General features: G+C 38.0%; 1 protein-coding gene across 1 annotated transcript in view; it reads left to right on the top strand.

Moving 5' to 3' along the window:
* Positions 1-12766, top strand: part of LOC108975008 — a gene marked incomplete in the record, with an annotated part of 358586 nt that overhangs the window by 312861 nt on the left and 32959 nt on the right. Inside the window, 4 exon segments of the mRNA XM_018943206.1 lie at positions 3740-4032; positions 4141-4190; positions 5723-5829; positions 9729-9806. Coding sequence (XP_018798751.1) covers positions 3740-4032; positions 4141-4190; positions 5723-5829; positions 9729-9806 — 528 coding nt within the window.

Below are 12766 nucleotides of genomic sequence, written 5' to 3'. Positions count from 1 at the left end.
CTTTTTTTTTTCAAAAGTATTTCAAAACTTTTTTTTTTTTTTAATTTTCCATTTATTTCTCAAAAGAGTTCATATGTTTTTCCAAAATGTTTTTCGTAATTTTTTTTCAAAATATGTATGTTTCATAATATAATTTATTTTTTAATTTTTCATAATTTTTTGTTTTTTCAAAATATATTCCAAAACTGTTTTCTCAAAATGTTTAATATATTCTTCAAGTAATAAAAACACTTATTTCGTTTAAATAAATTGTCAAGGTATTTTGATCAATTATTATTTTTTTCCAAAGTGTTTTTCATAATTTTATTCCAAAAAGTTTTATAATTTATAATTTTATAATTTTTCATATTTTTATCTTTTTCAACTTTTTTTCCAAAAAATTTTCTAAACTTTTTTTCCGAAAAATATTTCCACACTTTTTTTCCAAAAAGTTTTTCAAAACAAAAATTGCCTTTTATTTGCAAAATATTTCATATATAAAGTTTGTTTAAATGTTCCATAAGGTTGTTTTTTAATTTTTTCGTACATTTGTTTCTTCAAAATGTTTTTAATTTTCTTTTTATTTTTGGAAAATTTTTTTAATATTTCGTTTGTCAACAATTTTTCACAACTTTTTTCAAAAGGTGTTCTAAAAATGTTTTTAAAAGAATTTTACTATTTTTTCACGTTATAAAAACACTTATTTCGTTTAAATCAATTTTCAAAGTATTTTGATCAATACGGTCGAGACAACTCCAAAATATGATGTTGAATGCGTCAACTACCTCTCGAAGCTGCAATTTGTTGACCAATTATTTTTTTAACTTTTTCAATCTTTTATTTACGAAAGCCAACATGAATTTCGATTTGGTCCCCTTGAAAAGTGTGTGCGATTTTCCGCAATGATGATCGATAATATACATTTCTTGTTATAGAAATTGGTAAATTTTATGCCAAAACAACAGTGACGCTTAAAGATAAATAAATATGAAGAAATTCAAGTTGTTCATACTCCAAACTCCAAATAGTGTAGACCATTGGCATGCGTTTGTGTTTTGTCGCAAAAAATGGTTGCTGCCTATAATAAGAAGCCAGTAGTCCACGATTTCCCAGCGGCTACTTTAGAAATTATAAATACTAAAACTCAAACTTTAATTCAAAAAATACAAGAAACACCAAAAGCAGCATAAAATGGATGAGTGTGAACACAAAGACTGTCTCAAACTTCCCAAGGTAACGTAATATTGTTGCAAATCGTAAGACAAGCACGGGCTTTACGCCGAGCGACCAGCTCATACAAATATTTTGAATAATTAATTTTCATTACATTCACAAATTATCGCTTACATTTCGCATTCAACTTTAATGCAAACGAATTTCTTATGGAATTTTGAGTGAGCATACAAACCGTTAGTCGCTGCAAGGCCGACGCAAAACAAATTTACTTTCTTTCATTTAATCAAAGATGAAAGTTTTCATGAATTAAAAACAATGTACGAACATTTGCAATTGCTTTGTGTTGACGCATCCATGGGGATTAAACGAAAGTCAAGCGGCCGACGCTTGAGCAAAAGCAAGAAGCAGAGCGTTAGTGACTCGCTCGCCAAGTCAAATAAACACGCAAACTTAATATTTATATTATATAAATAATATATATACATACATATGTATGGCGGTAAATAGTGTACAAATAATTTTTGGCTGTCGGCATTTCACTTTTCGCCTTTACTTCTCTAATTCCTTTATTTAACTTCTTCGTTACACCGCACCAAAAGGCAAGATGAGCTGCCATCTCACTTGCCTGTTTATCTTGAAATCTAGTGAAAACCGCAGCTGTGTATTTGTGGTCCCCAAGCAATCCAAAGCTCAAACCGAATTTCGAAAGATCGCTGCAAATTCATTGCAACAGGAGCAGGAGTATGCCACTTGCACATATACCGTTACAAAGATATACAGCCAAATGATTTGGGTACATACATATAAATATTATATATGTATTGATATTAGGGTGTGACAAAAAAGCATATCACAAAATTATAAGCTAAAAATTTAACTACATATTCGTTCATAGAAAAATGTTCCTACAAAGTCTGCCTCAGGAGGATTTTTTTTTCAATCCAAAAGCCGTTTAAAAATGTAAACCTACACAAATCAGGAAACAAATAAATTTAACAGTGTAAAATCTCGCAGAAATAGTTTCCTTAAAGTGCGCCTCTTTATGACCAAAACTTGCCCAAATCCAACCAAAACTGTTCAAGGCTCTAATCAATTAATAAGACCGCAGTATCTCTAGCTAACTTTTGACCTGAAATATCGATTATTCTGTGAGATATACAATTGGCATTCAGAGAGAATCCTTTCCTGATATTGGTAATTCTGTGTAGCGAAAATGGCTTGAATCAGATGAACACTTCCGCGAGCATTTACCATATACCTAATAGAAAGATATCGTTTTGAAATTTTGCAAACGTCATTTTCTCTTCAAGAAGCTGCTCATTTGTCGGAACTGCCGATATCGGACCACTATAACATATAGCTGCCATACAAACTGAACGATCAATCAAGTTCTTGTATGGAAAAATTTCACATTTGACAAGGTATATTCACGAAATTTGGTATAGATTATTTTCTAAGGCAACAATGTAATATCAGAAGAAATTGTTCAGATCGGCTCACTATAGCATATAGCTGTCATGCAAACTGAATGATCGTAATGAAATGCTTGCATGGGAAGCTTCCTCATTTGACGATATATCTTCAAGAAATTTCGTATGACAATAAATAGAAATAATGTAATATCTAATATCTAATATTTTTTATTTATTTATTTTTTTATTTTTTTTTTTTTTTGGTTTTTTTTGTCTCACCGTAATATATATAGTATATGTGTGGTGGTAATAAATATGCAGGCAGCAGGCAATAGAGCATTACCAATCATCATTTGATTCATTTCGTTTGCACAAACACAACAAATTTGAATTGCTCATGGAACCGTTATGACATGTTCTTATGTTCTTGAGCACTTTCTTCATCTAAAATTGCTTGCTTCTTCTTTCCTTCGCAAGCAGCACTGGCTACCGGGCAACACTACGAGCATACCCACCTCAAAGCTACTGCGTTCGTTCAGTACCGTTATTTCTTTCGGTGACGAAAAATGTAATCCAGCTGTAATGCTCCTTGTTTTGCTATTTCTGCCGCTTGATTGTTCTTGGTTATTTAGTTGCTTTCTACCGCTGCTTTCTTCTGACACAACTCGTTCGTTCGCATTTTCCTTCGGCAATAACAAGTCTCGAAGGTGTTAATCCGTTTTAGCGTTCAAGTTGCACAAACACTTGGCAGCTGCATGAAAGCTGCTCAAATTACTTTTCCGCCATGTTTACGGCCCAGCAATAACAATAACACAACAAACAGCAGTTCGTGCAACACACAAGTACGAAAATATTTATCCTTCGGTTTGGCATTACCGTTTTTGGCCGTATTTATTTTTCATGCTTACTTTATTGCCACTTCTAAGCGGTTGTTGCAACTTGCTGCTTTGCTGCCAACCAACTTTGGTGGGCACTTTTTTCTTCATCGTCGTCTTCGCCATTTTAGCAGCGTGAAATGTTGCACCAACAGCAAAGTAGTTAACAGCCCACTCAACTTAATTTACCACACACACATATAAATAGTACACTCACACACACATACATGTCAGCAAAACCCGCTTGCTTTATAGGCCAACAAATCTCACTTTTGTTTTCTTGCTTCTTCTTTGCAGCCCTCGAGTTGTCTGTCCGACAAGGAAGAGGACGAAATTTACGGTTTTGGTTATGGTGTTTTTGCACCGCGTGTTGCACGTGGCGGCCTCACACAGCAGCAGCAGCTACTGCAACAGCACACCTTGCAGCAGCAACAACAGGCGCAAGCAGCACAACAACAGCAGCAATTGCCATTAGTGCCAGGTAGCCAACAGCATTTGCAACAGCAGCAACAACAACACCAGCATCAAGCCCTACAAGCCCATCAAACACTCCCGCCGAATGTAGCACACTTGAATTTCCTGCAGCAAAAGTAAGTTGAAGGTGTTGCCAACCACATTTAAGTGCAAACACACCCACACACACACACACACAAAGAACACTGAATTTCTAATCCTACTTCGTCTTCTTCTAATTACAGTTGCTTAAGTCCAAGATCAGCGTATTTCTACGAATTTCCACCGAATGCAGGTAAGTTTCCGATTTATTACCAAGTAAAAATGGCAGAAAATACGTGGGTGGGTCAAAGAGTTTGTTAGCAAGTTCGAATTAGGAGTTACTTGTAATGTGTTTTTGTTTTATTTGGTTACTTGAACAAAGAAGTTTTGAGTTGCTGAACAGTTGAAAAGTTAACCAACTGCAATCCAAAGGCAACTTTTTAGCTTCTAACTCTTTTTCATTCCACTCCAACCATTCCTTGGTCAACCTTCTATAATTTACATTGGTTAAATGAAAACAAATCACCAAACTGATATCCAATACTAAGGAATAGATTAGCCTCAATATGTAGGCTATCTTGTTCTGTTAACTTCGTGACCTCAAGCCAAATGCTCGACTGCCAATTTTTAGATCGATTCCTCGAGGAACCTATTCACCTACTAAGGTACTGCGGTTGTTCAAAGTTTTATATTATAATTTTAGTGCCAACACTGGCTATTCATGGTACCTCAGAACACGCAGAATCACTGTGCTTTCGAGGCCATTTGTAGCTACGGTTTTGTTCCAAGAAGAAAATAGGTTTTTTTAGTTTTACATATTGATCAGTTCATATGAAAATTTTACCAGCCGAAAGAAAGTGCCTTTCATAATCTTCGAACACTGGGGAGCAAGTTATAAGACTTTAGAGTTCCAACACTGCATATCTAGTACCTGAGACCGCAACCCCATAGATGGCGGCTGTTGAGCGTTCACATACCAACCATCCCAAGCCATTCAGCTCCTTCAAGGGTTGTTTATTGCAGTGAAAATTAAAGGAACACTTCAGCCGGCTGAGAAGTTACGTATAGCCCAGGGCTCCCAATACTCTGCCTTAAAATATATTGAGCAGCTGTATGGATTGGGAGAAGTCGCTGGAGAAAAGGCGCAGTGAGCTGTTTCAAGGATAATGAGCACTCTTGCCTCGCTTACATCTGAATGGGATCGAGTTGGAACTCCATTGGCATCTCGTGTTTTAATACGGGACCAATGGACCTCGTGCGCTCAACATGAGCCGGTTGACGAACCGCTCCTTTGCGCCTGCAGGATCCTTTTGATCTTGAATAGAACGTAGGAGATCTTCCGAATGGCTTACCCTTAGCAAAATTCATCCTTCTCCAATAATAGTAGTTCTTTCTGGATATTGTCCAATAGGCTAAAGGTTAAAAATCTTGCTGGACGCAAGTTGTCAAAGTTATAAACTTCCAGATGCTTTCTCATCTGTTGCCCAGCATTTGCAAGCTTGAGCATGGAATATAACGCCAGCCTTATCTTTGACGAACCAATTGACGTAACAGAAACTGACATTGGCCGCCTCAACAAATTTATGATAGGCTCAAGCGCTGTGTCTGCTCGTAAGGGCTTTAGGACCGATTATATAGGAGTTTCTCTTTAGCTAACACCACAGGAACGACATCTTTACCTAACCTAAATATAAAAATAATAAAAAAAATTAAAATTGCAAATCCATTATCATACTAAGTGCTCTCAGATAAGTTTTCGGTGTATTTTTATTTACTCTTTTTCAGAAGGTCGTGAGACCAAGAAACGTACCACCTTAGCGAGACTTTTAAAAGGTCTGAAAACTGTGAATCGCCGTGACCGAAGTAATCAACAAACCGCCGCGCAAGTGAGGGTAAGTATAAACAAGTCTTATAGTATAAATTAATATTTACTACTACAGCTGGGTCTAATAGCAATAATAAAGTGCTGTCAAAACCAACCCCTACTAGATATTTAGCCAATATTTTCGTTTCTGTTCTGCAAACCTATAAAAGAGCGAATTTATCTATGGCTCTCTCTAGCTCAGAAGTCTTCGTTAGGCAACCGCTAACACACACCACTTTTTTCTAAAGCTTTAAAGTCTCTGCGCGTTTATTATGCACTCATGTACCAACTTGTGTTGCCAATAGTGCTGCTTTATCGCTTTAAGAATTTCGAAGCATTCGTAAAATTTTTAGAGGCGCAGTAGAACTGGCAAAGCCAAACTTTAGTATTGCATGATATTTGCAAATTGCTTCGCGGCACTAAGACAAGCGTTTGAGTCGTCTTTAAATGGCGTTCATATACTTTTCCATCAAATGTCCTGTTCTCTCCTTGCTGTGTCACGTTGAAAGTGTTTTATGCCACCGAAGACATAGTGTGACACATCAATAATGCACATACCACGGCATAAACACGAATATTTAGCTATAAAAGGCAAGCGTTTTTTATACGCATGTGAGTTGCGCAAGTGCGCGCTTATTTCCGCTACAAAATGCTGCGCTAAATTTTTCATGAGCTGCCTTTTTTCCGCTTGCGCCATCTGAAGGAGACAAATGCGCCACGACCACCTCCAATCAAATTCGCTGGAGTTTGCTCTTTAAATGCTTGTTTGCAAATTTCTGTTTACATTCGCTTAGCTTTTAGGGGTTCATCGCTGCACTTTGTTTTTGCTGTTATTGCCGTGTTTATATTGCCACTGAAACCGAGCGCGCCACATGCCGCTATTTCGCTGTGCTGCGCGCTTATTCTTTTGTTGTCATGTTTAATCTACACCCTAGGGACATGCAAATTTTTGCTCAACATACATACACACACACACGCACATATATGTACATGTTCAGGTGTTGGTACGCGCTTGTTATGTATGCCGCAACATGGGAGCGTTTGCCGCCTGCCACACCGCGCCAATGTCCGACCGTCTTCCGCGCTGCCGCAAGTGTTTACAATGTAAAGGTTAAACGCGCCGCCGTCGCCACCCTCGCCGCCCACGTTTATCTGCTATTCCAAAAGGATTCATTGAAGACGTTTTCTTTCTTTGATTAAACCAACATTTGCCAGGGGAAGCATAAAAGGCGCAAGAAGGCGACGTAAATATTCCGGCATTCACGCAAAAGAAAGAACTGCGAAGTTTCTTGGCAATGAAACGGTTGCAGTGGCGCTGACTTGGCGATGGCATTGGCCGCCGAGATAGCGCACAGCGAGCAAACAAGCGCGCAACACCCCTTCCTCTCACGCTGCACACATACGCTATCACCAAACGAAGTCATAAATAAAGTGAAAGGATAGAAGACACGCAACTGAAGATAAATATTGTTTGCTTGTATCTATATATGTATGTGTGGGTGTGTGTAAGCTATGACACCTGCGTCCGCAAAAACGCTATTGAAAAGCTGCCAACACCAAAAGGGGATAGCGCTCAGCTCAGGTGGTTGGTCGCCGCAAAACGCGGAAGCCGTAAATTCTGCAGCAACAAAATGCGATTAGGCTGCCAACACCAGCCGCTGAGGGTTCCTGCAATTCGGTTTCACTTTACAAATGTCTAATTAAAAAATGAAGAGCGGCGCTTTGAGCAGGCATTGAATGAAGCGCGCGAGATTATGAGGAAAAATTACAGCGATCTAAATTTTTACGATAAACACTTCTTTTGTGTGCAGACCCTTGTCTCAGCTTAACTATATGATATATTTGAGCGCCCTTAAGGTTCAGTCGCCGCGCTGTTATCAAGTCGCAGCGTATGTCTCGCGGATTTATTAAAATCTGTTTGCTTTGAATTGGCCACAGCGGACACATTGCCAGTAAATTATTTGCAAGTTGAAAAAATTTTTGCTTTTAGACAAAGCCAAATTAACAATTAACCAAAATAAACGAGATGGCGGTATGAGATAATAGCAGTACAAGTCTTTTGAGAGAAATTTCGTGTTCACAACTTTCCTCAAACGTTGCAAAGTTGTTTGTTGGTGCTTTGAATACGCTCTAAGCTCCAGGAAAGGTAGACAAAACTAGAAACTTCCAAAAAAATATTTTTTTGTGCTTTGCTTATTTTGATAGTCTATAGTTTTAAATATAACAAACAAAAATTTTAAGTGAATATTTACACAATTCGGCATGCAGTTATATCTTCAAAGCAAATCCCTCTATCGCTTTGATTTTTTGTGCTTATTTTGATATGTTTCTTTGTACAATGACCAACAAATTTTTGGTTTATGAAAAGTTTAATTTGGCGCGCAGAATCCGACACTTTTTTCTTTCAAAATTCTACGATTTTATTAAATTGCTATATTTTTTATTATTCGCAGGCAATACCTAACAGATTTACAGTGCGGTCAAAAAGTCATGTTTTCCAAAGTGTAGGTAGCGTTTGTTTTGAAAAATTATGTAATTATAGGAAATAGTTTTGTTATAGCTGATTTTTTCAGTACTGTCCTCCATCTCCTGCATTGTCTTTTATATCATGATATCTTTGATGGCAATTTGCAAACCAAATTTTCCGCATATTCCAAAGCAAGCGATCTGCAAGTATATTTCAAAAGCCGTATAAAATCCTTTGTTGACGTTAACTGTTTTTTTGAGTTTTGTCTTAGCTTAAAGTGCAAACATTTGCCACTTAATTGACGTCTAGTAACTGTGATGGCCAATCTAAAGTAGCAATGCGTTAATTCTTGTTTCCATTCAGTGCAGAGTTTGTTGCTTTGCTACGAGTTATTGCCTTCTTGCAGTAACCAATCATAGTTATTTCTGCCGTTAAGCATTTCAGCTGACTTCAGTAAGCTCTTCTTGCCTATTCTTAAAATCATCATCATCTTCTTTAATGCACCTCAAATCCATGAGAACATTGCCATCAACGAAGATGCACCTTTTGAGGCTGCTTAACTCTTCATTTTAGTTTGATATCCGATTTCTGGAGTATTTCCCGCATTGCATTTGTAGATATATCCAATCGCTTTCTACACATTTCTTTTAACTTCTGTAAGGCTGAGCTGGTTTCTACACAAAATGAGGAACAATAGCTTTGCTCTCACTTTTAGATGTCAAGTGCTTCCTCACTCTGCCAAGCTTGCCACCTATGTTCCCAGCTTTTCCATAATAGTCAGGCTACCTCATCCCAAATTTACAACTCGTATTAATATACTCTGCAGGTTTTTAATAGTCCCTTTTGTATCGTTAGGGTATTTTATGTTCCAAAAACTATCTTCCTTAGGATAACCAAGTAAATGGGCTTCGTCTTTTAAGCAAAGTCAAAGATCTGATTTTGGTACTTTCAGTACTGTCCATTCCCACGACAGTCGGGTCTACGTAACCGGAACGGACCCGAATATTTATTCGGTCAAGGACTGTCAATTCGGCGGAACTCTGCCGCTACAACAACAACAACATCTGATTTTGGTTATTAAGGCATGATCAGCTAAGATCTTTGTCGCATAGTACAATAAAACTTCTTCAAACTGTTGTTTTCATGTGGAAAATGTTCAAAGACGAGCCTTCTAAAGCATAACACATGAAATTGCATCTGCGTTCACTAGAGTGCTCTTCCGAGCCTAAATAAGGAGGAACGTTAAAATGCTCTCCTATGATTTCTTTAACTGGTTAATAGACTACACGCAGCATCTGATTTAACTTTTGTTTCCAATACAGTATTGAGTTCAAAAACCTTTATGTAATATCACCCAATCATATATCTATATTATGCTTTAGTCTATCGATATTACCTTTATGTTTCGTTCACAAAAATATTAGAAATAATTAATAAATATTTAATTTGCTAATTTTTAGGCGGCGAATGAACGACTGAGACATTTTCAAACAATGAATGGAGGTCAACACCAAAGCTTTGAAGAGACAATACACAGGGTAAGTTAACCAAATTTTATACATTAATGGATTACAAAAATATAACATTGTTTATAAGTAAGAAAATCATTAATTTTTATAAACTCAGAATGGAAACGAATCGAAAGCATACAATTCAATTTATGAAACAATTTCGTATATACGAGTATGTTGCTTTACCGTGATCCAATCACATAGATTTGTTTGCAATTATTTATTTCTTGAGATTCCTTTCTTTTTTTCTGAAATAAGAATTTTTCTATGAAATGGTGATCACAATCAGCATCTTGCTCTAAAATTTCAATATTCACACCTTTCTATGAGTTTATTCCTTAGAGTTTTAGCACTGGGGTCTGTAGAAACTACTCAGGTCTCCGAAAGACTACCTGGCAACGTTTTTTAATTTTTTTTTTTTTTTTTTTTTTGTAAAGAAATGTACACTTCAGAGTTCCTCAAGATATCGGAAATATTATCATAAATATTATTTCCTAGATCTTTATCTGGTATACAATATAATCTGATTATAAACATTTAATTTGCGTTTAGGAGAACATGCGTTCAAATCTCCAAAATTATTTTCTTGTCGATTTGTTTAAGAAAAACCCATCAAGAATGGATGTCTCCTGAAGACACTTAGTTTATTTCTATTTTCATACCTTCTTATTCTTCTTAACTGCCGTAGACATCGCTTACGCGATTATAGCCGAGTTAACAACAGCGCGCCCGTCGTTTTTTCCTTTCGCTACGTGGCGCCAATTGGATATTCCAAGCGTAGCCAGGTCCTTCTCCCCCTAGTCCTTCCAAGGGAACGCAATATTTTTTGCAGCCTTTCCAGTTTTAACACCCCTTAATTTAGTGGTATTAATTCAACTGAAATCCTTTTAAAGCGATTGCAAACATTTCTCTGGCAACACATTAGCATTCAAAGCCTTCAATACAACAAATTTGCGAGGAAAGTCAGAAATTCGATATTATTGAACTGAATTAGATATGCACCCTTTTATCGCTTACATTTGTGCAAGGGTTCACTACTCTGAAAATAAAATACATTTGCTTTGGTTTTAGAAAATAAACAGATTTCGTTCAACAAGGCGTATGAGTAACTTCCGAGATTTTACATTTTGCCACACAGCAAGAGTGGCCGACCGTTCACTATTCAAAAACCCACCAGCTGGCAACTAAAGTTCAAATCCGTTGGGCATTCAATTCATTCTTTCAATGAGACATTAGAGGGAAATCGGCATTAACCCGATAAGAGCTGCGTTCAAACATAGTAGCCCTCATAAGCAAGAACACTGCCTCCTAAAAAAAATTTACGATTTCCATTTTTTTTTTTTTTTTTTTTTTTAAAGTAAAAACACTAAAAATATTTTTTTAAGTCTGTTTGGTATTTAATTTGTTGAAAAACGGATCAGCAAATACAAATCGTGTTTAAAAATTTACTTCATTCCCCTAACCTCAACATTTTTGTAGCTTGTGGGATGGAAGTGTGTATCTTGAAGCAGTTCCAGCATCCACCACACCAACCAAGCGGCAATCTAATAAAAATAAAAGCAACTAATAACCCCAAAACAACAACAACTCGCCTGAGTGTCAGTGGCGTAATGACATTGTCGCACAGCGCTGAGGGTGTAGCCGGCAACAGCGAATTGTATGCAATATTTAAAAGTTCATTGCCGTCGACATTCATTATTCATGACAACAGCAACAACAACTACAAAACCGTCACAGCCGTTGTGTATAACACGACCGAGAACACAGCTCCCGTGCGCCGTGCGCATAAAATTGCAACAACGACAACAAGCGAGAAATAAAAGTAACAACTCACAGGCGGCGAGGGAGAAGGAGGCCAGCACAGCGCACACATCCCAACAAACGCGTTGCGCCACCAGCTAGACAGCTGCCGTGCAATGAAGATGTGAGCATAAGAAAGTGCGGTGGCATAACGGCGCTGCTGGGCAGGTGCGCCAGCAACGGTGTAGCGTGTGTTGTTGTTACATGTTGTTACCGTTTTTCTAGTGTTTCTTGTTGTTCCTGTCATTGCATTTATTATGCATATTCTCCTCAGACACTGCCATAACTTGCTGCACGAAAACAAAAACAAAATACAAACCAAAAAACAGGAAATAAAAGAAAACACGCTGCGTTCCGTTGGGGCCCCGCATATTGTTGTTATGCTTGTTGAGTCGTGCATGCCAACCGAAAATATGCCTGAACCTGCTGCATAAATTAGACTCTTTCTCTGCACGGCAACAAACTCGAAACAAAGTTTGACTTGCAGAACTTGTGGTTGTTGTATTTTTTGTTGTCACAGTCACACCCCACACATGCAGCAGCATCCACAGTCCACACCACTTGCAGGCTTGACTCAAAGGCACGAACTGCGGCACCTCAGCGCTGTAATTTCGCTGAAATTTTTAAGCGCGCTTAGTTGTTTTTGCAATTGTTGTATTGTTATCACTCGCCTGGCACTATACTACTTCCTATCTGCAGCCTATACCACTCACGCGCCTAAGCTTGTAGTGCTTATTATTAAAAGCTGTCGGCGCTCTGCGCTAGCTGCCGCTGTGTTGTTGTGTTGCATGCAGCTTGTTGTTGCTTTATTTTGTCAATTCATGCGCACAATTGCGCTACTTAAGCGTATTTTCGGCAGCGCCTTCGTTCCGGCACACCACGCTGCCAATGATGGCATTTAAGGTAACCGTGTTGCAGATGCTGCCATCGTTGCCACCAATGCCACCAACGCCGCCCCCACCGCTTTGTAAGTGTTTATACAAACTTTCAGCTAGTGCACACACAAAAAGCGGAATACTTACTGTGTGCTGTGCTCTCCTCGCACACACACTCGCATACGGTCGCARGTGTGACGCTCCACACATCGTCTGTGCCTGCAGGGCGTATGAGTGCTCGCAGTGCCTGGCTGCCGGTTGACAAGTGTTTCGCATACGCCATGTCGTCGCGCTGCAAAGTTTCCATTTTTT

The sequence above is a fragment of the Bactrocera latifrons genome, unplaced genomic scaffold (assembly GCF_001853355.1).
Source record: "Bactrocera latifrons isolate USDA-ARS-PBARC rearing strain unplaced genomic scaffold, ASM185335v1 scaffold_60, whole genome shotgun sequence".
Lineage (NCBI taxonomy): Eukaryota > Metazoa > Arthropoda > Insecta > Diptera > Tephritidae > Bactrocera > Bactrocera latifrons.
This window is presented reverse-complemented; position numbering and strand designations above follow the sequence as displayed.